The 27,446-nt window shown below is 41.0% G+C and overlaps 1 protein-coding gene across 5 annotated transcripts in view; it reads left to right on the plus strand.

The window, feature by feature from the left end:
• nhsl2 (NHS like 2) overlaps nt 1-27,446 on the plus strand; it is a 105,320-nt gene that overhangs the window by 37,118 nt on the left and 40,756 nt on the right. The window contains exon 2 of one of the 5 annotated variants that reach the window (XM_031891004.1): nt 3,526-3,552. The exons of 3 other annotated variants lie outside the window; for them this stretch is intronic. In XM_031891004.1, coding sequence (XP_031746864.1) covers nt 3,526-3,552 — 27 coding nt within the window. Of the gene's footprint in view, nt 1-3,525; nt 3,553-21,071; nt 21,523-27,446 lie in introns of those variants that run through there. One more of the 5 variants, XM_031891006.1, reaches the window with a different exon arrangement.

Consider the following 27,446-nt stretch of genomic DNA (forward strand, 5'->3'; position numbering starts at 1 on the left):
ACCAATACGTCAATTGTAGTGGTTGTTCAGTAGTCACACTGTATGTAATGCTCACATCCAGCACTGGAGGGAGCAGAACATTAACATTAGATATCATTTTTACCATATGGCATTTGTTTAAAAGATTTATTTATGGGATGTTTTAAATTATCACTTCTGATTTAAACCTATGTTAAAAGATGTAAGTGTTTCTGGATAATAGTAGTATATATAATTAACTTGCTTGTCATTTTTGATGGCTCCCAGTGCCATTATCCCATGCTGTTTCCTAGATATGCCATATTCAGTAGGACTCATTTAATTAAAGAGATGCAAACACACAAACCATAGCAACCAATCTGTTACCTTTTTTAAATTTTACTTTACTGATCACGGACTGGTGCCTTGGGACTTGTTACTGCACTTCTAGAGGTTGTATCTCTCCAAATGAACCTTACAAAATGTCAACAATCATACACACACTTGTATAATACATAAGTAGTATGGCCCACTGTGTCCCAGGAATTTCCCTTTTATTTTACCAATAACAGTGCATTTTCACCAACTATACCATACTATACTATACTGTTACAGAGAGCACAACTGCAGCACCTATAAGTAGCCTTTCAACATACAAAGGCAAAGCTGGGCATATTTGTTAAAGTATCTGCTACTTCGGAGAACTGTGACTTTGTTAAATCTCTAGTTTAGACCTTTTTATTAAGTTGAAGTCCTGTAGGGTGGTACAATTTCAAAGCTGGCCTCTGTGCCGTAAAACCATCCCTGTGTCCATAGGTTACACAAGCCATACCTACTTAGCATCATTATATTAAGGAACTTAGCATAACACAATAATACTTACTGCAGAGACACAAATTACACTAAGCAGTTATCTGTGGAAGTGAAACAAAATCATAATCATATAATTAATATAAGTATACTGATTTAACCATTGGCACATTAAGGCCTTTATTTGTGCAACACTAATTCTGTCCTATAATATTCCACTAATCCCTAAGACTGTGCTGTGCAACAATGGAGGCTTTTGTCTCTCATTCTATTTTAACAGGTGGTGACAATTAACTTTAGGAAGGTTAAAGCTACTTAGAACGGGGCTATGGCATATTGGGTAGCTAAAGTGGATATTGTTCCCCTTTAGGACAGGAATGTAGAACTTTTGGCCTTCCAGCTGTTGTGAATTATATCTATCATCATTTATGTATTTTAAAAGTTTGATGGCTTTGTTTGTTTTGCTTCAGCTAACATTTATCCCCTCTTCTCTTCTTTCAAATCCTATTAGGGGCTCTCCAGGTTACAATGGTGTAAAAGTAAACAACTTGAGTTGAGGACCTTTCATAAAAATGATCACTGAGGTTTTCACTGTGTTTCTGATCCTATAACTATAATCTCAGTCATAAATCATGTGAAAAAGGCTATGTTTTTTTTTTAGCAGGAACAAAGTAGACACCCTCATAAGGGTAAATACACTTCCCCATGAAAGCAAAAAAAACAAAAAACAGTCTCAGAACAAAATTAAGTAATTGCACAGCATATTGTATAGTGCAGTGCTGTCCAAGTGGCAGCCCCCCTCTGTGGGCCCCCCACCTGTCTGGCTGCTTTGATGGCTTACCTTTGTGTAAGATTTAAATGGTATCAGTACTGCCCCCCTGCATGGTTAACACCTCGGATTTAGGCTGTAAACCCCCTGTATTGTTTAAACATGTAATCCCCTGTGTTGTTCACATCTTTTAATCCCTGCATTGTTCACCCCCTGCAGTGTTCACACCTCAGGCTCAGGCTGTAATCACCCACATTGTTCCCCTGTTCACACCTCAGACTGTAGGAGCAGTAGAAACCCACAAATAAACCCTGCACACTATAAAAAGAACATATACTGAGATGGTACAGCAATTAAAAGGTTTTTTAATATATAGTTGTTGTGCAGACTGTAGGAGCAGTGCCAGCATAGCGTCACTGTAGGCTGCCTGTGTGTGCCATACTCTACCTGCCCTATGCTGCCTTTATGTGCCATACACGCAGGCAGCATAGGACAGGCAGAGTATGGCACACACAGGCAGGGTAGGGAAGGCAGAGTATGGCACACATAGGCAGGGTAGGGCAGGCAGAGTATGGCCACACAGGCAGGGTAGGGCAGGCAGAGTATGGCACACACAGGCAAGGTAGGGAAGGCAGAGTATGGCGCACACAGGCAGGGTAGGGAAGGCAGAGTATGGCAGGTATTTGCTGCACTACCACCATTAATATGGCTATGGTCATGCGATAACATGGGCGTGGTTTCAAAAAAGGGGAGTGGTCAAAACTAGCTTCCATTATTGGCCCTCCACCATGGAGGCCGGAAAAATTCCTGCCCTCTGTACCACAGAAGTTGGACAGCACTGGTATAGTGTATTCCATGGTGGATGCAAGTTTTGGAGCCCAAAAAATATTGTCCTTACATATCTATGACTACTCCATCCACAGTCCTGGGGCAGCATGTATCCAAGAGCTGTCCTAAAAACCATATTCTAATGTTCATAATCTTGCACTGTGGCACCACGGCATCATGTTAATGGCTAATTTGTGCCTAAAGTGCATGCATTTGTGATGTAGTACCAGCAATCGCGAACTGCCCATTTATAAAAGAGAATCTGCACATTTGGGTATATTGACTCATAAAGGCTCATGTACATCTGCAAGTGCAATTGCAGCCCCTGCACTTTTTACACAGTCATTTGCACGTAAAACCACTTTTATTTAAGGTACTTGCATCAAAATGCGCTCCTTGAACTTCCATATAGTTGCGCTCAGTACTGCTCAGTCCTTCCTGCCTTCTGTTCTGAATCAAGCAATGCTGTGCCTATTGAGGCAGGGAAACCCTAGAGCTACCTCCATTTCCTGACCAGGTGGTAGCTCCCAGATTCCCTTCATGGCCAATGTCAATAGGCGGAGCGCACTTATGCCTAAAGTATCGGGCGCAGATTTCAGTTGCAAGGTGAAAACTAGAAATGACACAAGATGGACTTCCGTGTAGTTGTGATAATTTCGTCTAAATGGACGCAATTGCATTAGGGGCGGTGCAAGTGTGCAATGACGCTGGACTTTGTCCATTGCTCATGTCCTTTGCAGATGTACATGTGCCCTATAGCCAGTAATGGCTGCCTGTATAGTTACCATTACTGAAACACACTCTAAATAGCTCTCTACCTCCAGCTCGCTCTATATAGAAATATAGTATAGAGCCCCACTTATTGCATCTAATTCCTGGTCAGTGCATCATGGTTGTAAACCAGGAATGCACAAACCGTAAAAATACCTCGTGGGGCCATATATATACATATATATATATATACATCCCATACCTGTATATAAAAATATATATGTCTACCAGTCCTATCCAGTAACCCCCCCCCCCCCCATGATTTTGTATTCATTGAAATGAAACATTCTGTTATATACTGCTCTGGTAAATAAAATATGTCCACAATATTGTGTTACTGGCACTTTAATGAGCTCCCTTTTCTGTTGCCCTCTCCCTGCTGCCCTTAGCTGCTGCTCACTGCCCGACCACCACAGGTAGGATTTATTTTTGCTACCTATTTCATCTTTTCCAAACTGGAGATTGCTAGTTATCCATGCTCTCTGTCTGTTGACCTCAGTCTATTTATGGTATCATTTTATTTACTGATCTTATCCTTTTTATTTTGTACTTGAATGCCTTTTGTGTTGTAGAGTGGCAGCAAAAACATAGTGAAACAAACACTTCTATAAAATGGTTCTGTAAATTGGTTACAGAAACCTAACCACAATGCAAATATGCCCCCCCCCAAAAAAAAAATGTTGCCACTTCCCAAAATAAATTCTTGTTTATTGTAATGGTTAGCATATTCCAAACTAAGCAAGAACAAATACATTACATGCTAGCTTGCATTTTCCTTAGATCAAAAAAGTGATTCCTGGTATACTTATTGAGTATTATAGGGGATACATTAGCCTTTCAATATATTGCAGTGGCACTGACAGAGCTGGAAGAATGCAGCGCAGGGGTTCTCTGAGATGTTTCATTTGTTCTTATATATATATATATATATATATATATATATATATATATATATATATATATATATATACAATATATACATAATTATTTCCCTATGCAGTTGGTTGTGTTCTCACTTAATTGTCTATATAAGATGCAGCCCTGCTGCCTGGGTGCAGCAGGGTGGTGATGCTATAGGAAAGAAACATCTTTTTGTGGGTTTTTTGTCCCTGATCTCTTGAGATTTTGTGCAAAATACTAACAAGTAAGCTCTGATGTGAAAAGTGTCACCATTTCCATTGTTGCCAGAATGTGCCATGGGCATATTGTCCCAGCGTTGTGACGTCTCAAGCAAGCTGTTCGGCTAAGGCAGCCAATGTGTAATGTAGTCTGATTTTCATTAGGCATGTAAAGAGTCATGGCCAGGCAATGTGCAGGAGAAATAAATATTATCAGGACACAACAGTAACGTTTATAGACTTTGGTTATAAATAGGCACAATGGACAAGAAAGGAAAAACAGTAACATAATGGATGAAATTAGTGGTGTGTCACATAAAGCATGGATTCCCAGAGAGCCTGTCTCTTTTCTCGGCTAGCTTTCCTGCAGAGCTGATTCCCAGGACTAGATGCACATGACCAATTTAAATATGTTAGCAGTGCGGCTTTTAAAGTGTTCCAGCCCCAAGCTCTCAAAATGCGCTAAACCACAAGCACAATTGCGCCTGTCACATTTTGATGCATTGGGCACAATTGCACTGGTGCAAATCTCGCTTTGCATATGACAAACTTCATAAAAGACCCCTCTGCCCTAAAGTACATTAATACTAAGGGTCAGATTTATCAAAATGTGAGTTTAGAGCTTAATGCATAATAACTCACCCACGTTCTATTCATTCCTATGGGATTTGTAGAAGCATATTTATCAAATGGTGAGTTCTAACTTTCACCCGTTGATACGCTTCTAAAAATTCCATAGGAATGAACAGAACGTAAGTATGTATTTATGTATAACTTTATTTATAAAGCGCTACAAGGATACCCAGCCCTGTACATTCACACAATATACAAGATTACACACAGGGAAGACCAGTGTTATATAATAAATACAATAAATAAGTATAAATAAAGAGAGATTAATTGCCATGTGGTATGAGACACAGTAGGAAGGAGGACCCTGCCCTGTAGAGCTTACAATCTAAGTGGCTGGGTGACATACAGGCACTAATTGGAAGGCAAGTTGGGTGAGTTTTCATGTACTGAAGGAATACCGTCATAGGAAAACATGTTTTTTTCATCAGCTAATGGAGCTTCTCCAGCAGAATCCTGCACTGTTTTTCAAAAACACAGATTTTTTATATTTAATTTTTAAATTTCACATGGGACTAGCCATATTCTGCATTTCCCAGGGTGGCACAGACATGTGACCTGCGTTCTGATAAACTTCAGTCACACTTTACTGCTGAGCTGCAAGTTGGAGTGATATCACCCCCCCTCCCAGCAGCCGATCAGCAGAACAATGGGAAGGGAGCAAGATAGCAGCTCCCAGTAGATATCAGAATAGCACTCAATAGTAAGAAATCTAAGTCTGGCTTGGGACTCCTCCATTTATATGGTAGTAGGAGAAACAATAGGTTACCTGAAAGCAGTTCTAATGTGTAGCGCTGGCTCCTTCTGAAAGCTCAGACTCAGGCACAATGCACTGAGATGGCGCCTACACACCAATATTACAGCTACATTTGTTGGTTCAAGAATAAAATTTTAAATGGTATAGTGCAGTGTTTTTCAACCTTTTTTGCGCAAAGGCACACTTGTTTCATGAAAAAAATCATGAGGCACACCACCATTAGAAAATGTTAAAAAATTTAACTCTGTGCCCAGCAGCAGTGCCCCCCTAGTACACTGGTGCCCAGCAGCAGTGCCCCCCTAGTACATTGGTGCCCAGCAGCAGTGCCCCCCTAGTACATTAGTGCCCAGCAGCAGTGCCCCCCTAGTACACTGGTGCCCAGCAGCAGTGCCCCCCTAGTACATTGGTGCCAAGAGCAGTGCCCCCCTAGTACATTGGTGCCCAGCAGCAGTGCCCCCCTAGTACATTGGTGCCAAGAGCAGTGCCCCCCTAGTACATTGGTGCCAAGAGCAGTGCCCCCCTAGTACATTGGTGCCCAGCAGCAGTGCCCCCCTAGTACATTGGTGCCAAGAGCAGTGCCCCCCTAGTACATTGGTGCCCAGCAGCAGTGCCCCCCTAGTACATTGGTGCCAAGAGCAGTGCCCCCCTAGTACATTGGTGCCAAGAGCAGTGCCCCCCTAGTACATTGGTGCCCAGCAGCAGTGCCCCCCTAGTACATTGGTGCCAAGAGCAGTGCCCCCCTAGTACACTGGTGCCCAGCAGCAGTGCCCCCCTAGTACATTGGTGCCAAGAGCAGTGCCCCCCTAGTACATTGGTGCCAAGAGCAGTGCCCCCCTAGTACATTGGTGCCCAGCAGCAGTGCCCCCCAGTACATTGGTGCCAAGAGCCAGCCCCCCTAGTACATTGGTGCCCAGCAGCAGTGCCCCCATAAGTCAGTGTGCCCCATGGCCCCCCCTAATACATTGGTGCCCAGCAGCATTTTACTCTTCGGCGGCTTCAGCAGCATCTTCCCCTCACGCGCGCCGCCTCTGCACTTCTGCCTACACGCGACCGCACACAGGCCCTTTTATAACGTTGCGCCCCGTGCGTACTGACGTCACCCGTACACACGGGGCGCAACCAATGACAGGGCCCGGATTTTTTTTTTAAAGTAAAAATTGCGGCCCTGCCTACGGCACACCAGGCAACATCTCGCGGCACACTAGTGAGATGAAAAACGCTGGTATAGTGAATTATTAGCTATGTAAACAGTGTCATTCAGAAATAAAAAGGATACCATAATAATCATGACATTATCCATTTAAGCTCTAAACTCAAATTTTGACAAACCTGCCTCAGAGTGTTGCTAATTGAGCCCCACATGATTTGTATGGTAGGTTCCCTGATGATCAAGTATTATATGCAGGGAATAAATCTATATATATATAACCTTAATGAGAAAAAGCAGAATGAGACCTATATCTGTATTAGAGATGCACCAAATCCACTATTTTTGGGTTCGGCAGAACCCCAAATCCTTCGGTAAAGATTTGGCCGAATACTAAACCAAGTACTAATTTGCATATGCAAAGTAGGCTACTTAAGGGTTAAATAGAAGTTACGGGAATTTAAGAATTCGAATTTGGTTCGGCCAGGCACTTTTTTTCGTCTAAAAAAGCAGAATCTTGGCTGAATCCTTGATTTGGTACATCCCTCATCTGCATAGGGCTTGGCCATGGGGGAATAGGATTATTTCATATTTATATACAATATATATATTTTTTTATATATTACTGCAGGCAAGCTGGGCTTTATAAACATCTTTTAGCTTTCAGTCGCAAAATGTTGTGATGTAAAATGATGTGACAATATGTATTCTACAGAAATCATTATTTGAAATACTGGTTGGCACAAGGGTACAGAATACTGAGCCATTATTCAGATGTTAATGGCACAAACAAGAGGGAAACAGGATGGAGCAGGGGTGGAATGGGGTAGTTGCAAGTATTATAAATACCAGGGGAACTTTACTCACAACTCTAAAATAACTAATATTTATATTTTATAGTACACTCTGCTGGTCAGTACAAAAGGATTATGATTGTAGATTAAATTGTCAAGTAGGTAACAAAAAAGGTAAAAGTAGACAGGTATGAGATCTTCAATCATATCTTATCTAGTATATGATTCTAACTATGCTGCAGAAATCCATATTAGTGGCAAAATAATCCTATTTGGTTTATTTAATTTTTAAATGTTGTTTAGTAGCCTTAAAGTATGGTGATCCAACTTATGGTAAGATCCCTTATCTGTAAAACCCGAGGTCCCAAGCATTCCAGGTAACAGATCACATAATGTTATGATGGGAACCTCTAGTCTATATACATTGGTGGGGCTTTGGTGAAAGCTGGGCCCCTTCAAAGATTTTTTGTGGGGATGTTGTTACACCACTGTCTATATGGGCTTAGCTAAACCTGGTACCTACCTCTTCAATTTCCAATGACTGTAGTTGGCTGTCTCAGGTGCAATTGACTTCTATAGACTAAGTGGCCTATAACCTACTTGTAGGGCCACAAGTTGGCTATCACTGCATCTCTGCCCTGTGAAAATAGAATGGGGTGTAGTCTCTCTCATGGCCCAGCAGTTAGATATCAGTGTTGGCACTCTGTGGTGCAAGAGAGATGTTAAAGCTTTCATTGTACAGGTATGGGACCCGTTATCCAGAATGCTTGGGACCTGGGGTTTTCCTGATAAGGGGTCTTTCTGTAATTTGAATCTCCTACCTTAAATCTTCTAAAAAAAATGATTTAAACACAAATTAAACCCAATAGGATTGTTTTGGCTCCAATGAGGATTAATTCTATCTTAGTTGGGATCATGTACAAGGTACTGTTTTATTATTACAGATAAAAAGGAAATCATTTTTGAAAATGTGAATTATTTGATTAAAATGGAGTCGATGGGACCGTTCCGTAATTCAGAACTTTCTGGATAATGGGTTTCTGGATAAGTGGTTCGATACCTGCATTAGTAATGGACATTTTCCTTAGGGAAAAGACCTTCAAGTTCCTTTACAATACAATATATGAGAATAACACGGCTATCATATGTTTTACTAATTATAACTCATAGTAATTGTGCTGTGGTTTGCATATCCCACAGCCTAAAATATCAGCTGAAACCCAGAACATTCAGCAGTCAGGAAAGTTCCTGGACAAACACACACAATGGCCTAGATCTACTAACGTGTACAGTACTTGCAAGGGGAACTTTATCTCCTGCTTTTTAGCATTTTTCACTGCGGCTTTAGGGTATTTGTACAAGGGGCTTATATATTACCCTAAGAGATTATGGGGTAAGAACAATAATGTGTACATTTCATTTTGTTATACTTGCATTTTAACTTATGTGTGTCCTTGAGGCATTCCAACAACAGACTAGCACCAACATGCAGTCTCTTAAATTGGCACTGTTGTTGCCTATAAGGATAACTTTGCCCAAGAAAGGAATACAGCAAACATTTAATTCTAAGATACTTCAATCGGTTTAATGGTATTTGTAAATGTAATTGCTACCCCTTTTTCTTCTCTAGTTCTGACTCATGAAACAGTGTAGCAGAAGTCAGTTTTCCTCCAGTTCTGTTAATGAGTTGGCTTTTGCTACATTGTTTCACCAGAGCATGGAGAATAGAAACAGTCAGACAGATACTGGATTCAATTGACATTAAATGTAATAATTGTTTGATAACCTTTGAAACAACTGTTTTGCTTAGACTTGCATTTTCTATACACAAAACCAGTTTTTGGGTGGAGATTCACTTGAAGAAATAGAATTAATTCCAGCAGGTTTGTTGAGGGTGAATGCCTTATGTTTAATGCCAGGTTGATTAAAACCATGTTTCCACAGAGGAGTGCCAAGTCAGATTCAGTATGCCAAACTAGAGGTAGGCAAAGTGGTACATGCCCAGTGCCCCCCATTTGTTGTGCCTTAGGCACATGCCTCTTCTGCCTACCACTAGCTCCAGCCCTTATCCTCTGAAACTGATGCATAAATACATTGTAACATAGTAAGTTAGGTTGAAAAAAGACACACGTCCATCCAGGGGCGGGTCAAGCCAACCAGGTGCCCTAGGCAAAATGGTCTGCCACCTCACCCTGCACCCTTTCTCCCAGCCGCAAGTGTGCATGTGTGCAGTGCCGTCATGGGGCGGTCATTGCAATGACAAGGGGGGAGCAAACTAGGGGTAGGCAGGAGAGATACCTGCCTTGTGCCCCCCCCCCCCCATCATTGCGCCCTAGGCAGGTGCCTCTTCTGCCTACTCCTAGTTGCGGCCCTGCATTCATCAAGTTCAACCTTTTATGTCTATATGCAACCTGCTTAACTGCTAGTTGATCCAAACGAAGGCAAAAAAATAATTCTGAAGCCTTTCTTTGGGAACATTATTTGTCCCCATGGGGTTCCCTTAGCACTAAGGGTGCAGTCGCACCACCAGCAATCCCTGCAGCTACGCCCAGCTACCAGCTGTTGTTTATTGTTGCAGCAGAGGGTCACACTTGAGTGAAGTTGGCAGCCTCCCTGATGCAGCATCCTGAGCATGCCCCACAATCCTGTCCCTGCTCATACCGTTTTGTGGCCATAAGCTGACTGAATGCATAGGGCTATAATACAGCATTCTGTCTGCTATACAGGTGTCTAAAACTGCAAACACTAAATATCTATCACTAAATATCTATCATACACTACTAATGGATTTAAAACACAAACAAGACTAAGGGAAATATAATTATAACTCAAACTAGGCCTCCCACATTTAGTACTCCTTTCCCTCTGCTTGTGACCCCCTCCATGAAGCAGGTCATGTGTATGAAATATACAAGTGCCACATGTAGTTAGGTATATCCTAAGGCATGGACCACACAGGTGAGTGACTAGTACTTAGCATATAACTAGTTGCAGGAGAGGCAAGCCCCCAGAATATTATTTTTGATGCTCATAGGGCACCATATAAGTCATATGTCTGTCCTTGCAACAGTATTTGAAATATTTGAAATATTGAATATGAAAGTCATATGTCTGTCCTTGCAACAGTATTTGAAATATTTTTAGATAGCATTATAGATATAGAAAATGATAACCATTCTTTTTTTGCTGAGAAGTTACAATTACCAGTGTCCCTCATTCATATTAGCCAGCAGAGGGATGCTTAGACTTGTAGTTGTACAACAGCTGGAAATCAACAGGACTGAAATCTGCTGTAAGACAGGGAGCAGCGAGGCTTGCATTGAGCAGTACATTGATATGGAGACTTGTAAAAATTAAACCACCTCTGCCAGCATGCTTTTCCATGACTCTAAGCACCACATATACATATGAAATATTACTCTGTCAAGCATGGATACATACATGATACATGAAGAATGCTATATGTTTGTGCCCTCCAGCTGTTGTGAATTCCCATAAGGATGCCATAGCTCCCAGTAGCCCCGAGACAGCTGGTTTAATAACCCTGCAATAGCAGAAACGAGAAGCTGCAGCTTGTGGCTGTATATTCTTAGCCCTTTTCTTGCACACTGACTTCCTAATATCAATATTTCCTCAGCATAACAACCAGTGGCTGGGAGGGACACAAGTATATAAATAGGAGCTGAAAAGGAGTCTTGACTCATGCACAATTTCATATTTATATTGAAACAAAATAGATCATCTTTCCTGAGATTTTGGAAATGGGAAGCCCTAAATAATTTTGCTGGTTGGCCCATTTAAAGCACTGACCTCAAAGATGTCCAACTCCCAGTAGTGTAGGTAATTCAGGATAGAGTATAATGGGCTGAGGGGTTCTGCATTGAGTGGAAGCTACTGCCTCTCACCCAGCCATAAGTCCTATATCTTCTTTGATCTTCGCTAAAGTCTTAGTTGTTCCGAAAGTGCGCTACAGTGAGCATCTATGCCACTCCATACGGCATTTTAACCATTATCTAAAAGTGCCCATAATCTGATTACAAATGTCAGTGAAGGATTAGAGGTGGGTTTAGCATACTGGATTATATCATTGATTCCTTCACACCCACAGGAAAATCCTACAGCATCCTACTGTTAATTCCAGCACAACAAAATGAAACAGATGCTGCAATAATAGTAACCATTTCCTGAATGCACAGGGTGTGAACTCACACTGACAATGAAACTGAATGTCTTTGAGTTGATAAGATAAAAATCCAAGGAAATTAAATAAGCAGTGTGTGTATATCAAGTTTTCCATAGGGATAAATCAGTGATCCCCAACCAGTGGCTCTGGGGCATCATGTCACTCACTGCCTCTTTGATGTTGCTCCCAGTGGCCTCAAAGTAGGTGCCATAATTACATTCCTGGCTTTGGAGACAAGTTTTGGAAGCACAGAGTCACAGTTTTACTCCAAGCAGAGTCTCCTGCAGGCCAGCAGTCAACATGGGGCTACCAAATAACCAATTACAACCCTTATTTGGCATCCTCAAATAACTTTTTCATGCTTGTGTGGCTCATCAACACTTTTTACATCTGAGTTTGGCTCACAATTATAAAAAGTTGGGGATCCCTGCGATAAATGGTTTTGTTGTAGTATTTACAAGTGGTCTTTCAACCTGTCCAGCTGCACAGGACACTACTCATAAAGCATTTACCTTCCACTATAAGTGCAGTCCCCACAATGCACTGAAAATTCCAGGTTCATAGTGGTTGCAAGAGGGTAGTGCACAGTTGCACTGTGTATACCACTATTGCATCCAATTCAGCAAAAATACTGCAGCTGCATACATATTTCAGTGCAATTAGATGCAATTGCACAGAAGTCTGTCTGGGATCATTTCTGTTCTTTCTGTTCTTTTGCTATTGATGCTGGGCATGAAGGGGACAAGAGGTGGCTATAGTTCCAGGGTTTATCTTTATCAATAGGCACAGAAGTGCTCTATTTGGAATGGAAGACAGTAAGGGCTGAGTGGTGCTAGTGCAAAGAGTGTGTTTTGACACAAGTGCCTTTAATAAAAGTGGTTTTACACACAACTGCACTTGTGGATATACATGAGCCCTGTAGTGCAGGGATCTCCAACCTTTTATACCTGTGAGCCACATTTAAGTGTTGAGGAACAACACAAGCATGGAAAGAGTTCTTGGGGGTGCAAATGAGAGCTACAATTGGCTATTTGGTAGCCCCTATGTGGACTGGCAACCAAAACTTGCCTCTAAGCCAGAAATTCAAAAATGAGCACCTGCTTTGAGGCCACTGGGAGCAACATCCAAGGGGTTGGGGAGCAACATGTTGCTCAGGAAACAATGGTTAGGGATCACTGCTATAGAGTATTATTAAATATTAGCAAGTGATCCATTCATTTGTCGTGTTTTGGGAAAATTATGGACAGCGATGTAACAAGGGTAGGGAGGGAGGGAGTTTGGGCAGGCATATTAATGGCCAGGTATAGAGCAGGCAGAGAGTGACATTAAATTGGCTTAACCTCTTGGGCTATGAAGTAATTTTATGTTTACCTACCCTTCATCCAAGCTCTATACACAGGGCCTCTATTAGGAATCACAGGAACCCATATTACTAAATGACTAGGGCCCCCATTAGTAACCCACTGGTCACCTGGGTACTAAGACCCCTGGGCAGAGGGCCCTGTCAAGTAGAACTGGCCCCTAATAAAAAAAATTACCATTTCATTATGATTTCATATTTATCAATAGGGATGCCGACTTCTTAGTCAACTAAAACTGAGCTCTAACCTTTTGCCCGGGGCAGGTATTGTATTTTGAATGGAGGACACTTGTGAGAATTCCCCCTGTGTATTTTTGTTTTATCGACAGATTTTTTATACACTGTAGATCTTTTTGCCAGTTATATATTTCTGCATATTGCTTCCTTGTTATATTATATTAATGTCAGGGGTAGTTCACCTTTAAAGTAACTTTTAATCATTGATATTCTGGAACTATTCATATTCAGCTTTTTGTCCAGCAGTTCTCCATTTGGTATTTTAGCAGTTATTTGGTTGCTAGGGTCTTTTATTTACCCTAGCAACCATGCAGTGGTTTAAACAAGAGATGGGAATATGATTAGTAGAGAGCCTGCACAGAAAGATAAGTACTAAAAATAAACAATAATATGGAATGTGGCAGAAGAGAAAGGCAATTAATTCAAAAATTATATAAAATAAATAATGAAAACCAATTGCAAAGGTGCTAAGGTGCCTTATTCTAAGTAGAGTGAATTTTTTTGTCAGGTATGGATTCACTACAAAATTCCACATTTCTCCATTAGCCATTTTTTTGGCGAAACTGCTATGAATATTCTGTGCTGCAAAAAAACTGCCGAGTGAGCTGCAGTCGCGTCAAAGAGACTGTGTGCACAAAAAAATAGTAGTGTGGTAGCCGCATCTCTAGAATTTTTCACCATTTTGCTAATTTTTCACAAAAACGCAAAACGGGACAGATTCACTCATCACTAGTGCTAGGCCAAAAAGGCAAGGTGACCAAAGTAAGCCCCCACTCACCAATGCAAGCAACCAATTTCCCCTTCTCGCCTGTTTGCTGATTTACTTGCGCTGCTGGCCGGAGTTACATAGAAGGGCAGGGCTGTATTTATCATAAGGGAACCTATATTTTCTTTTTTTTGAAAAAGAGTAGGGGATTTGGGATGCTCCATGGGAGTGATGTCACTTCCGCGACATTGGTGTGTGCAATGTCACGCCTCTTCCCTGTACCCCTAGTTCCAGCCCTGGTCTCCATGAACCCCTTTAATACGACAAAAGTGCTTCTTACAATAGACAGTAGTAAGTCAAAGTAAATAACTGATTAGAAATCATTTTGTGGGTAACCAGACTAATATAGGCCCCCAGAGTAACACAACACTCTGAACACCAATCCAATTATGTTTCTGGAACTGAAGGCGTTAAAAAGAATGCGTACTTTAGCAAACAGCCAAAAACCACCTGTGTCTCCTATTTATAGCTGGATTTTGTTGTTGGGAAAAAGTGTGTGACAGCTGTCATGCTTGACAAGTGCTAAGTATCTTTCTTTTCTAGAATAACACTAAACACTGACCTGCTCCTTAGTGCGTTATTGGCATAAACTGGCAGAAGGGAAGTAGGGAGAGAGAATTTGTAGAATTGCAAATGTTGTTTTTTTTAGAGGGAATATGATATTTAAGAGCTATGGCTGTTTGTGTAGGTGACCAAAATGCTGCTTTCCAATGCAAATCAATTATATTTCAACGTAAACCCAATAACATCACTTGTACCAACAATTATCACTCAAAAACACAGCAGTGTGTGTTTTCAAGTGATAACCAACTAGGCAGGTTATCTCACTGTATTTCCTATGTAAGTGAATGGGAAGTGATCCATAACTGGTAGCAGCTTTGTGATTGCTGTCGCCAATAGCAGCAATCAAAATTTCATAAGTACCCTAAGGGCTGTGGCACATGGGAAGATTAGTCGCCACGCAACAAATTTCCCTTGTCGCGGGCGACTAATCTCCCCGAAATGCCGCCTAAAATGTAAATCGCCGGTGGGATGGCATATGCGGCGGCGCGATCGCCAAAGTTGCGATCGACAAATCGCCACACCCGTAAAAATGTTAGCAGTGGATTGAAGGATATTCTATTTATTGTTTGGTTTGCCAAAGCTAATTCAGCTAATTCCTATATCTGTGTTTACTTTATAGGACACACTAGGTACCACTGACTTTGTAGTTCTCATCAACATATGCCAAGTCTTCTAGGGAAGGTCTATACTGTGTAGATATAAATGAATACTGCACTTTTGAATGAACTTCATCAGCTGCTCAGATCCTGCTGATTTTGCTCCTATTAACTGCAATATTTAGGGACAGTAGTTGGAAACACATGCATGGTCTCTAATGTCATTTATTGTACAATGATTTCCTAGCCTTGCTACATTCATAGTGATCATAATATAACTCCCAGCAATGGAAGCAAGCATGGAAAATCTTACGCTGCAGAGCCTACAGCAGCCTCTAAAAGGTTTAATGTTCTAATACAAAGAGAGAGCAGAGACCTGTGGCAATTCATTTGGGCTGGAAAGGCAGGGTGCAATGTGCCCCTTTTTTGCAGTCAAGTGGTTATATTTGTTTATAATACACCAGTAAATTATATCCTTATACATAGTGCTTTGTGATGTCATCAATTATAATTGATCATATAACTTACTGAAACTTGTGTATTATAATACATTTTGGACCCCCTGCTGAAAAATATATTAGAAATATGATAGTATGAAAATATTATATTATGGAATATTGTATTAGAAGTCATAGCTTCATGGCCTGTATAAAAGCACTCAGCCTTCAGCCTTGTGGTTTTATTTGGTCATGGAACTTCTCGGTGACTTATAATATCCTTATATTTTACAATAGGGGGTACATTAATCACTATGTAAATGGTATACCATCAACCAAAGGAGACAGTAAGTTCTCCCTATTCAGTTCAATCATGACACTCCTTTGGTGAGAAACCAAAGATTACTTTTACCCTTGATCAATACTAGTCAGGAGGTCAGTGGCTTGCTCATATTTTCCTGTGATGGTGCAATTTTACAATCTGACTTTGGTAACTTTTATTATTAATTGTATTATGGAACCTATCTGCATCAGCATTTTTATCAATAGGTTTTCTATAGGAATTAGTATTTATTACCACTCTTGATTACAACAGTAACATTAAGAAAGTTGTTTCATTAGGGCATTCAGTATATTTTATTGTCTCATTCTGTTCTTTAGCCTAAATCCCATACACAAGTAGGCATATAGGTTATAAAGGTATTGACCCATAATGCCCATTATTCCAGCACTGTCCCTGTAGAGGTGCTGGTGTATAATACCCATTATTCTTACAGGCACATTGTAACATAAATCCCAGTACAGCAGATAATACAAAAAAAAAAACTGACCCCTTGAACAAACAGGGGTTTGTTATAAATACAGCTTTTCCCCTTAAGCTTGGGATTCTGTTTTTTCCTTCTGCAATGTGGGGATGCTTAAATGGCTCTAAAGGCCTATAACACAATGATTCTTACTTACCGTACATCTATTCTATCCACACAGGGTTAATTTCTCTCTGTTTGTTTTCTGGCAGCTCAATAAAGTTTTTTCTCTTTCCTACATGCTGGTTGCTAGGATACCATTTCGATTATGGCGTGGGAGGATACAGCGCAGGCATAAGGGTCATACAGAAAGATATAGAGTGAAGTGTATGGAGAGTTAATAGCACATTTTGTGAGTGGAAAAGGCTGCAAAATTAACCCCCAGGTGGGTGTTTATGGCAGACAGAGATATCAGCTAATCCCATGTACCTCATGACTTGTAGTTAGTTGACATCTCTGGTCAGAGCGGGGACCTGGGACCCTATATAAAGGGCAGGACTTTGGGTCTGTATGCGGTTCTATATAACAAATGATTATATACAGTAGGTTGTTTGAAACTTCTTGTTCCAAAAAGACTTGATTATGATTTTGGGGTTTTACCCTCTGGATGCTTCTTTATCATATAGCTAGAAAATAGTTATTTGAGTGAATCATTCAACTTGACTGATTTTGTGTTTTTTCAACCTCCATCACATCTCTAAGAGATGATAAGCTTGATTAAAATACAGTGTATTTGGGAGCAGTACTAGTAAGCGAAAACAATACATTATAGTGTTGGCTTCAGCATCGCCATGTTTATTCTCCCCTTTAGATAACTAAGGTGGGGTATGGGTAACATGGGAACAATTTACATGGCCCTGTAACCACTAGCAACCAATCAGCACTTAGATTTGGCTGTACTAGTGCTACAGGGTGGCAAAAACAGACATAATATATGTTGTATAAGTTCTGTCCCCAAAACATAATAATGTGAAACTAAATAAACATAAATAAGGTGCGCAACAATCAGCATGTTGCTTTTACAGGTCCATTTCATTTTGAATAATCATTGCCTCTGACTTTGCCTGACAGTCTGGCTGTCTCAATTATCACAGTGACTTAGATGCAGCTTAAGAGAAGGGCCACATTCTGATTTTGGTAAATATATATGATACAATATTGGTGCCCCTTTCTAGAGTTTTATTTCCAGTCAGTAACAAATCGAGGAGAGGAGAGCAGTAACCCATAGCAACCAATAAGCAGGTAGAATTCTCTGGTCACCTGTTTAAAAGCACACATCTTATTGGTTGCTATGGGTTACTGGTACTGGGCAAAATGTATGCCTTTTGATACATATGGGGGATAGTTAGTAAGGTTAAAAAAAAGATATGTCTATCGAGCTCAAGTTTTTACGTTTCTTTGGTTTCCATAAATGGTTTCATTGATTTTCTTAGTCACTATTAATGTTCCCTTTTTACATTTATTAATATGAAGCTCATTTTGCGTATAAGATTAATATACACATAAAGGCCTTCATAATAATCAGGAATCACTGATTTTATAACAGTAAAGTGCTTCTATTAGGCAAAATAACAGAAAAGAGTTAAATAGGCCCAGTACTGATATCTAGCTAGAGATTTATTTATTCCCCACAGGTGCTGCATTATTTCTTCCTTCCTTCACTAGGAGATTATAATTATACTTTATTTATATAGTGCTGACAAATTCTGCAGTACTTTATAGAGATTATACATCATTCCCATCCGTCCCTGCCCCAGGGGAACTTACAATATAAGGTCCCTATCACACTCACTTACACACTATGGGCAATTTTGTCAATTTACCTTCCTGCATGTTTTTGGAGAGTGAGAGGAAAACAGAATACCCTGGGGAAACCCATGTAAACACGGGAGAACATTTACAATCCTTGCAAATAGTGCCCTGCAGAGGCAGATGGCGATATTTTTTGTTAAAGGAGAAGGAAAGTTCCAATCCCTGGGGGTGTGACAAAACGTTAGGCACCTTTCAGTGTTTGTAACCACTTACCTGATCCCCTGGGCCGGTGCTCCTGTTAGGATAAAACTGCACCAACATAAATACATTCACAATTAATGTGAGTGTCATTTAATATATAATAATCCCAGACACAATCCCAACACACAGCAGGATACAAGCACTGACAGCTTTATAACAAATGGGAGGATGTTCTGTACATGAAATAGTTGGCAGACACCAGTCGTACGAAAGTGACTTCCTGGAAATTCAATGTAAGTTCCCCAAGGATATCGCCAGATACACAATACGTGCGCAGATTTTATCCTTATCTGACTGAAATTTTCTAGCCTATTCGATCAACTAAATGACCGATCGCCATGGTACGAAAGTTATCAGGACAATAATTTGCAGCCCACGCGCAGTCAGAAAATCATACGAAACGTATATTGGTGCATGTATGGCCAACTTTAGTCTTCATTAAAATCCCCCCACAGTCTCCTGGTAGAGTTGCCACCTTTCCTAGTAGCTCAGTGTGTCTTCACCCTAAGGGCTCAGGCACACGGGGAGATTAGTCGCCCGCAACGAATCTCCCTGTTCGCGGGCGACTAATCTCCCCGAATTGCCATCCCACTGGCGAAAATGTAAGTCACCGGTGGGATGGCACACGCTGCGCAGGCGATTTCGGCAAATCGCCGAAGTTGCCTCGCGTGTGCCATCCCACCGGCGACTTACATTTTCGCCGGTGGGATGGCAACTGATGGCAACTCGGGGAGATTAGTTGCCCGCGAACAGGGAGATTTGTCGCGGGCGACTAATCTCCCCTTGTGCCAGAGCCCTAAATGTTCTTAGCAACCAGGCTGTGGTGGGGCTGAAACAACGGGGTGCGGCAGGGAGGGAATGATGTAATGGGTGGGCTATGGGTCGATTCTGAATAGATCTGAAGAGATAGTCTAAGACTGGGGGCATACTGGGGCATATTGGACCGGCCAGGGTATTCCAAATATAGTGGCTTTGGCAGGTGTTTTACCAACAGTAAAATGCAAGCCAGTAACCCTCTATCCTGGCTGGAATTAAACATAGGACCCCGGTGCTATATGGCATCAATACTTCTCACTGCACCACTGTGTTGGCCACATGTGTGCCACCTGAGGCAGATTTCCCATTCTACAAAATGTCAACCCTGCAGGCCCACTGTAATTAAGGTGCTGAACCTACTAAGATTTTAGCAAAGATGTCTTGTGGGGGGGGCATGTTTCTAGAAAAGAAGTACAACTGTGCATGAGTAAGAAAAGAAAATGTCAGCAACACTTTATTTGAGTGCTGTCTAACCAGCAGTCTCCATCTTTTGGTGGAGCTCTCAGCTTTTACCTGGCAAGGAATGCTTGGCGCAGCAGAGGAAGGCTGCTGGTTGAATAGCCGTGCTTTATATGGATAAAGAGTCCTCACAGAGGGCATTTTGCCCTGGATTTTAGCAGGTCCAGACACAGATAAATGCAGTGCTTTTATTCCCCTATTAAAGTACCACATACTGAACTGAAATTGATTCTCACCTAAAAGCAAATGAGGCAATTAATTAATGATACACAATTAGCCAAGCATAATGAGACAATGTGATGTGTCTTAGCGCATTTGAGGGTGTGTGAAAAAATAATGTTTTACATATTTATGTCCTTAACAGGGAAATATTCAAAGAGGAAACAAGTACTGGTTTAGCCCTATCTGATAATTAGCTGACAAGGCTGTGCCTCAAATGCTCATTCACTAACGTGTCACATTGCAGCAGCCCTGTTATCTGTAACAACCAATCAGCAGCAAGCTTTTATTGGGCTAGCAGAGAATAAGAGCAAACGTCTGGTTGGTTGCTATGGGTTGTACTGATACAATTATTCATCTTTTAGAACCACTGTGTTAATATACAGCTATGACTGTGGTTCTCTCTTAACACTGAGATATATATACATAAAAATACTATGTACGTGTGTATATATATATATATAGAGTATATTATGGTGCATTAGATAAAGGAATATGTGCTGATCCGAGCAGCATATAAACAGGGTCATGCTGCCCAAGATAAAATACAGAACTGCCTGAGCTTGTTCCAAATCATTTCTAGTACAGAAGGGCTGAGCCATTTCCCTTTGGCTGAAAGCCTGTCTTTATAATCTACAGCCAAAACATCATGCTATATTCCATACCAACCTTATAATCTGACTCCAAACTGCACTGCACATAAACCTAACATTTAGCAACCCATACCCATTAATCTGCCTTCTTGACACCATGTAAATCCTGTCCCTTTTAAGCCTGTCCTGATTATCTGCAGCTCCTCATGGAAATCTGGCATAGGCTGAGACTGTCCTGGTAATTGCAGAGCAGAGGTTACCCTATAGGGAAGAGAAACTCAGTAAGAGTCTTTATCACAATGGAGGAAAATGCAACGCTATGTGAAGGAAGGAAACATAGGGAGGGGGAAACAATAGTTAGGGAGAGAAGCTTAATAAAATACTAAGTTCCTGCTCCCTCCCCCTGTTTTCTCTCCCTGTGTGATTGTAATATTCCTGCAGCTTCTCTCACAAAGCAGGACTGATGCACAGGAGATACAATTAGATGGGCTTCTCCGTTCCCTGTAGCTCCTGGGTTTGAGCTGATGCCTACAGTTCAGGAACAGAGTTGCCTAAAAGGGCACCTACATATCCCCACGTTTAATGGGTGCACTGAAACTTTACAGCCGCGGCATGGTCAATGTTAACTGTCTGTAGTGACAGTGCCAAGTCCAACTGGATTGATCCGTCCATTTATCTGTCTATCTGGACATCACTCTTTGTACGTCTGTGCAAGGCAGACAGAGCGGATTTTGTTTAAACAGCTGCTGTTCCAGTTAGGATCCTCCTTTTTGGATATCTATCTTTGGAAGAGGAAACCAGTTTTGAAGGAAGAGTAAGGATTACAGGATACTGGCAATTGATTAGGGAGGTACGGGATGGATAAGGCATTCATGAATATTTCATGGGGAAAAGGTAAGAATTTTTCATGTCTGTTATAGCCAAGTAGAATCTAATTGTCTAGAATTACTGATCGAGGGACCAGGTTACACTAAAAAATGAATGTCTTTAACCAGATCATAATAGGGACCTATCTCCATATGGCTGTGCTTTTTAAAAGCAATTGGACTGCAAATATTGACTATATCAATATCTACATATAGCAAATAGGAATTGCACTTGAATCCCCCTGTCTTGTGTGTGCCATATACTAAACATTGTACTTGTCCTTCCACCAGAAATGTCACATTTGTTGCCCTCCTGCTGTGAGATAACTACACTGACTATTGGGCATGCTGGGAGTTGTAGTTCACAACAGCAGACACTGACAGACTGGCTCTCTTCTACATCTGTTCCATATTCATGAAGCAGGATGTTCAGTTGATTTCATTTCTGTTTCCTGCTGATAATTATAGAACAATCCATTTGTCCCAGAACTGGTCTATTAACTGAGCAAATCCTAAAAGCAATTAGATATACAGTACCTGCTCTCTGTTTAAATAGCTCCGGTGTATGCTCTATCTTTTAATGTTGATGAATACAAATGGTAGGAGAAATTGGGCACTGGTTGGTGTAACCATAGACACAATGTCTATGTTTCTAAAACACCAGCACCTATTCAATATATATATATATATTTATATATATATATATATATATATATTTATATATATAGTGACCAACAAGTGTAATAATCCAGGGGCGGCAAGCTGCCTGCAAACAGTGGCAGGATGAAATTGTCTGTGTGGTGCTGGGGTTTACACATGCTTTTGCACATCCAACACCAGATAATTATTCAGGTTCACTCACATTCTTCGCATTTAATCTGTTGCAAAATACACACGGCCATCAATGTGACACAGGGCAGCCCTTCCCTTTCATTTCAGCTGGCTCCATGGAACATGCTAATCAGATGCATGCCTACAATTTGTGCCTCTGAAGCACATTTTTCAGTCCCCAGCACAAATGTGGTAAACCAGGGAAAAAAGCCAAGCCACACTGTGAGCTAAATTAGCCATTTTCACATAAACTATAATAATAATGGTCTCTTGAACCAAAAACTGTTTATTACATAAGCAAAGAAGATTCGAATACATTACATAAACATTTTCAATGGTTTTAAAGTTATTTGTAAACTTAATTGCAATCAAAATCATTATTCGGTTATTATCCCTTTCTGTTTTTGAGTTCAGCCTCCTGAAACAATGTAGAAGGATCTGGCTATCCTCCAGGTCTGTGAATCGGCTGGCTTCTGCAACATTGTTTCAAAAGTCAGAACCAGAGAACAGAACACAAACACTGCTTTCAACCACTATTACATTTAAAAAACTTTAAACCACTGAAATTTTTAAAATAAATATACATAGAACTAAAGGTGGCCATACACGGGAAGATTTGCTCTTTTGGCAAGGCCGCCAAGCGAGTGGATCTTCTTGCGATATGCACACCTAAAGGTGGGCGATATTGGGAAAATTTGATTGTTTGATCCTAGGGCTAAACGATCGAATTACAACAGCGGGCATAGGTGCCGTTGGATCGGGAACCACATCAATGAGCCAATGCGGTCTCCTATCCAACAGAAAATCAAACCCGCCAATTTAAGGCCAGAGAACGGTCGGGTAGCAAATGCAGCTAAAATTACTATTGGCATGTAGCATTAAAATGAATTTGTTGCACTAAGCTTTAGGTGCTAGTTATTCTCCTTTTGTAAAGCAGGGCGTTGTGGGAACCCTGAAGCCACCGCTACCTTCAAGGTTAACAGATGCACTTGTGCATGATTTTTTTGAATACACATGTGTGCGCTTAACACAGCTATGTGGAAGTGCAAGAAGTGGCTTAATATGCAATGGGTTTTTTCACAAAATGACTGTGGCCATTTTGCGCGAATGCAGTTGCACTTAGCGGCCATAAATTAGCCCTTCTGTGTGCTTGATTGATATATGGCCGCCATCCTGGGGCCCTGGAGGCTTGTTTAATAAAAAAAAGTCCAAACTATTTATACTTTATACTTGTTTGATACATGGCCCCAAACCTACATATGTTGTTGTTTAATACACAGATTAAACCATGTGTTTTGCTGATACCTGACCCCAACAGTGCTTGTTTGATACTAGTCACACAATTAGACTTAGTGCTATAGTGTGGGCTTGTTTGATACATTCCACCTACCTGTATATTATAGTTTGTCTGTTTGATAACCCCAGCTAATTTTATAATCTTGTTTAATACATGATCCCTAATATAAGGTGACCATACACGGGCTGATTCTAGCTGCCGATATTGGACCCTTAGACCGACTCGGCAGTTTATCGGCCCGTGTAGGGGCAGTAACGATGGGCCTGCCTGACTGACATTTGGCCTGAATTCGGTCAGATATCGATCGGGCAGGTTTAAAAATTTAGTCGGATTGGGGACTGCATCAGCTCGTTGATGCAGTCTCCGAACCAACTGCGCCTATGATCGTCTTTCTAATTTGATTGTTTGGCCCCAGGGCCAAACGACCGAATTAGGCTGAATTAACCCGATATCGCCCATCCGTAGGTGGGGATACCGGGAGAAGATCCGCCCGCTTGGCGACCTCACCAAGCGAGCGGATCTCAGCATGTATGGCCACCTCTATAGTGTGTGCTTATTTGATACAAGTTCCCCTCCTCCTTGTACTGTGTATTTGTCTGATAAATACCCCCATCATACTGTGTGTTGCCCTGCAACCTACATCTTATGGTGGCCATACATGTTAAGATTTATCTCTCCCTAACGACCAATTTTAGTTTGATACAACAAATCCATCAAATTATCGGAAGGGCACCGAAGATTGTACATCCGGTTTCAGTTTTTTTTATCCTTTAGAAAATCAGTCGGGCAGGTTTGAAGATTTTCATTTTTAACAATGAAATTTGCCCATTTCCAATTATTTGCAGGGCCAGGCAGGTAGTTTTTATAAGTTTCAACTAGATAATATCGCTTAAAATGGTCATTTTCTTTGATGGAGAAATCATACTTTTAAACTATCGTTTCAGGATAAGCTCAGTCCTACAATAACAAAAAGATTTTTTAAAAATCTTCCCATGTATGGCCAGCTTTACTCCTGTTTGGTACTTGCTACCCGCTGATATTTGTTTATTACATGAGCTTTAGACATGGCCTCACTGACTTTCCCAGAGTATATTTGATTGCTTGCTTGCTTGCTTTTGTGTGTGAAACAGGGTAAAAATCAGCCTGTTTGTATCTGTATGTATTACTGCTTATAAATCCACCTGGCACCGAAGAGGTTATCATAGCGAAGTCTGTTTCTATCACCATTCTGAAACCCTCTACCCACTTCTCTCTGCCACCTACGTTATCCATCTGGATCCTGGAAACTCTGACCAAATTCAGCCTGTATCATACAACCCTTTAACACAATTTATAAGTGTGCTATTTATTTATGTTAGGGACAGTGTGTCTTTCTCTCCCTCTCTCTCTCTCTATATACAGTATATATATGTAAAGAGAGGGATAGAAAGAAAGAGGCAAATCTCTATATAAGTGAAATATGCTGTTTCGATAAGTACTCAGTCCCATCACACATATTATATTCAACAGAGCCACTTTTTTGCAGCTGTTGTATGTCCCTACTTTGCACCCTGTTTGGTATTAATTTTGAGTCATTTATTCAGGCAGATTTGCTTTAGGTTGTTCAGGATGGTCTGATGGTGCTTGTGCACCTGAATGAAAAAAAACAAAAATCGCACAGCATGATACTACTAGGCCCGCACTGGCAATCTGTGGGTTCTGGCAAATACCATGGGGGCTGCTGTAAGATGCCATAGTCACTATTTAGTGGGCTTGTGGGAGCTTTTTGGGCCTCTGTGTACTTGAAATGCCAAGATCTATATTAAATTCCAGTCCAGGCCTGGATACTACCAATTCAGAGGTGGATCAACATGGAAAGGTGCCCAAGGCAATATCCACATACTAAACCCGCTCCCCTTTAGCAACAAGGGCCTGAACGGGAGGTTGGCACAAAATACCGTAAGTCAAAAAGAATAATAGCATACAGGGCTAGTTTTAGTGAAAAAATGCAAACATTTGCTTTTTCACCCCAAAATCTGCCCTGTGTGCTCACTGACAGGTAGATGTCATGTTATGCTGGGGTAAAACCCCATGTGTGACATTTGTCTGTGTCTTACAGATAGGTAAGGATGATTTAATAATATAGCAGGTTTATTAGCAGACCAGTCATTTAACTACATCCTTCTCCTCCTACAATTGGACTGTCTGTGACGTTTAGTGGTAAATTCATTAACAAAAACCATATATTTGTCTTCATTAAAACAATAGGCAAAGATGTGTTAAGTACAAGAACTCATGTTAATTAAGGGGGTATACTTCTGTTGCAGTGAGTGTTATTCATAAGCAGCCCCTTACAGCCTACAGAAAGAGAAAGATAGAAAGACACATACCTCATACTCATGGCACTGTACCATTAGAAATACCTATAGTCACAGGGCATCTCTTCTAATATAGTATTACTTATTAATAGGAGTTTATTTTATATAAACGCTAACAAAGATTAAAGTATTTCTTTCCTTATTTTCATTTACTTAAGTAAATATATATTTTTATATATTATATATATAGCAAAACTTGTATTTACTGTCTTACTGGCCAGACCTGTCTCTAGTGGGGTAAGCAATGTATAAGAAGCAATGCCCTGGGTCCCACAGAGCAAAGGTTTTAGTTTTGTACACAGGAAGAGTAGCAAGTATAGTGGGCAATGTGGTGTGAGAAGGGCAAGATGGAGGTAGTGACTGTTGATATTAGCATTGCCCAACATGTAACCTAATTCTCATTGCCCTATTGCTCCTACAGTTTGTTAGGGGTTATGGGACTGTAGGTCAGCAACAGCTGAAGGGCTATAGATCATACAGTCCCAATTTTACTCCCACTACATCTACAGTAAAAGGGGCCCCAGCCAGCTCCTCCCGTGCCGGGGCGCAACCTGAGCACTCTTGTACAGCTGGTTCAGCCTGCCAATGCGGGTGAAAACCTCTGACCTAGCTGCCTGACCTTACACCACTGTGTAGGATCAGATTCACATTATGTGTGTCCCTTTGTAACACATTTCCCAACACCAGGTCTCTTGTTGTATGAGCAGAGTGCAGAGAGCTACAAGTGTTGCAGAATGTTCTATGGAATACAAGCAATTTCCTTTTTGCACATTACATAACAAACAATCCCTGAGAGCTGCCTCTTAACGGTGAGTACATTTACAACTGACACTCTAAGGATTTGTTTTAACCTACAACTAAGTCTGTATTGCATGTTACATTCAGCAAACCCAGTCAGGGCAGGGTCATATCACTGGAGACAGAGGACAGACACAGGCAGACTGTAGCTGCACCAACCATAGAAAATACTACCCGCCCTAACCTGTACCTGGATTCTGTTTCCAGTCTTTAGTGTATAAATACAATTGGCATGTGTCTAATATTTAGCAAGGCCTGAGTCTATGACAAACACTTGTTTTTAGTGTTTAAAGTTTGATTTCTGAAACTGTAATCATCCAGGTGCAACGTACACCTAACAAAAGTCTCACCGTGGGGCCCCTAAACAAGCTTTTTAGCCAATTTACTGTACTCGCACCAATGTTAATCACATAAAAAGAAGATGGGGCCAACGGACAACCCCAAGTGCACTAAAAAAGTGTTGTTTGTGTTGTGGCCTGGTATAAAGTGCAGGGCTGTACCAGATATGGCTGCACAATAATACACAGAGCCCTGCACTAAGCACACACAATACCTTTTGTGTCTTTATTATGGGCTGATTGTGATGATGATGACAGGTTTTATCATAACAATGTGAATTCTCAATCAGTCATTTGGTTTAAATACAACAAGTGAGGCTGTTTTCCCAGC

Source organism: Xenopus tropicalis, chromosome 8 (genome assembly GCF_000004195.4).
Source record: "Xenopus tropicalis strain Nigerian chromosome 8, UCB_Xtro_10.0, whole genome shotgun sequence".
Classification (NCBI taxonomy): domain Eukaryota; kingdom Metazoa; phylum Chordata; class Amphibia; order Anura; family Pipidae; genus Xenopus; species Xenopus tropicalis.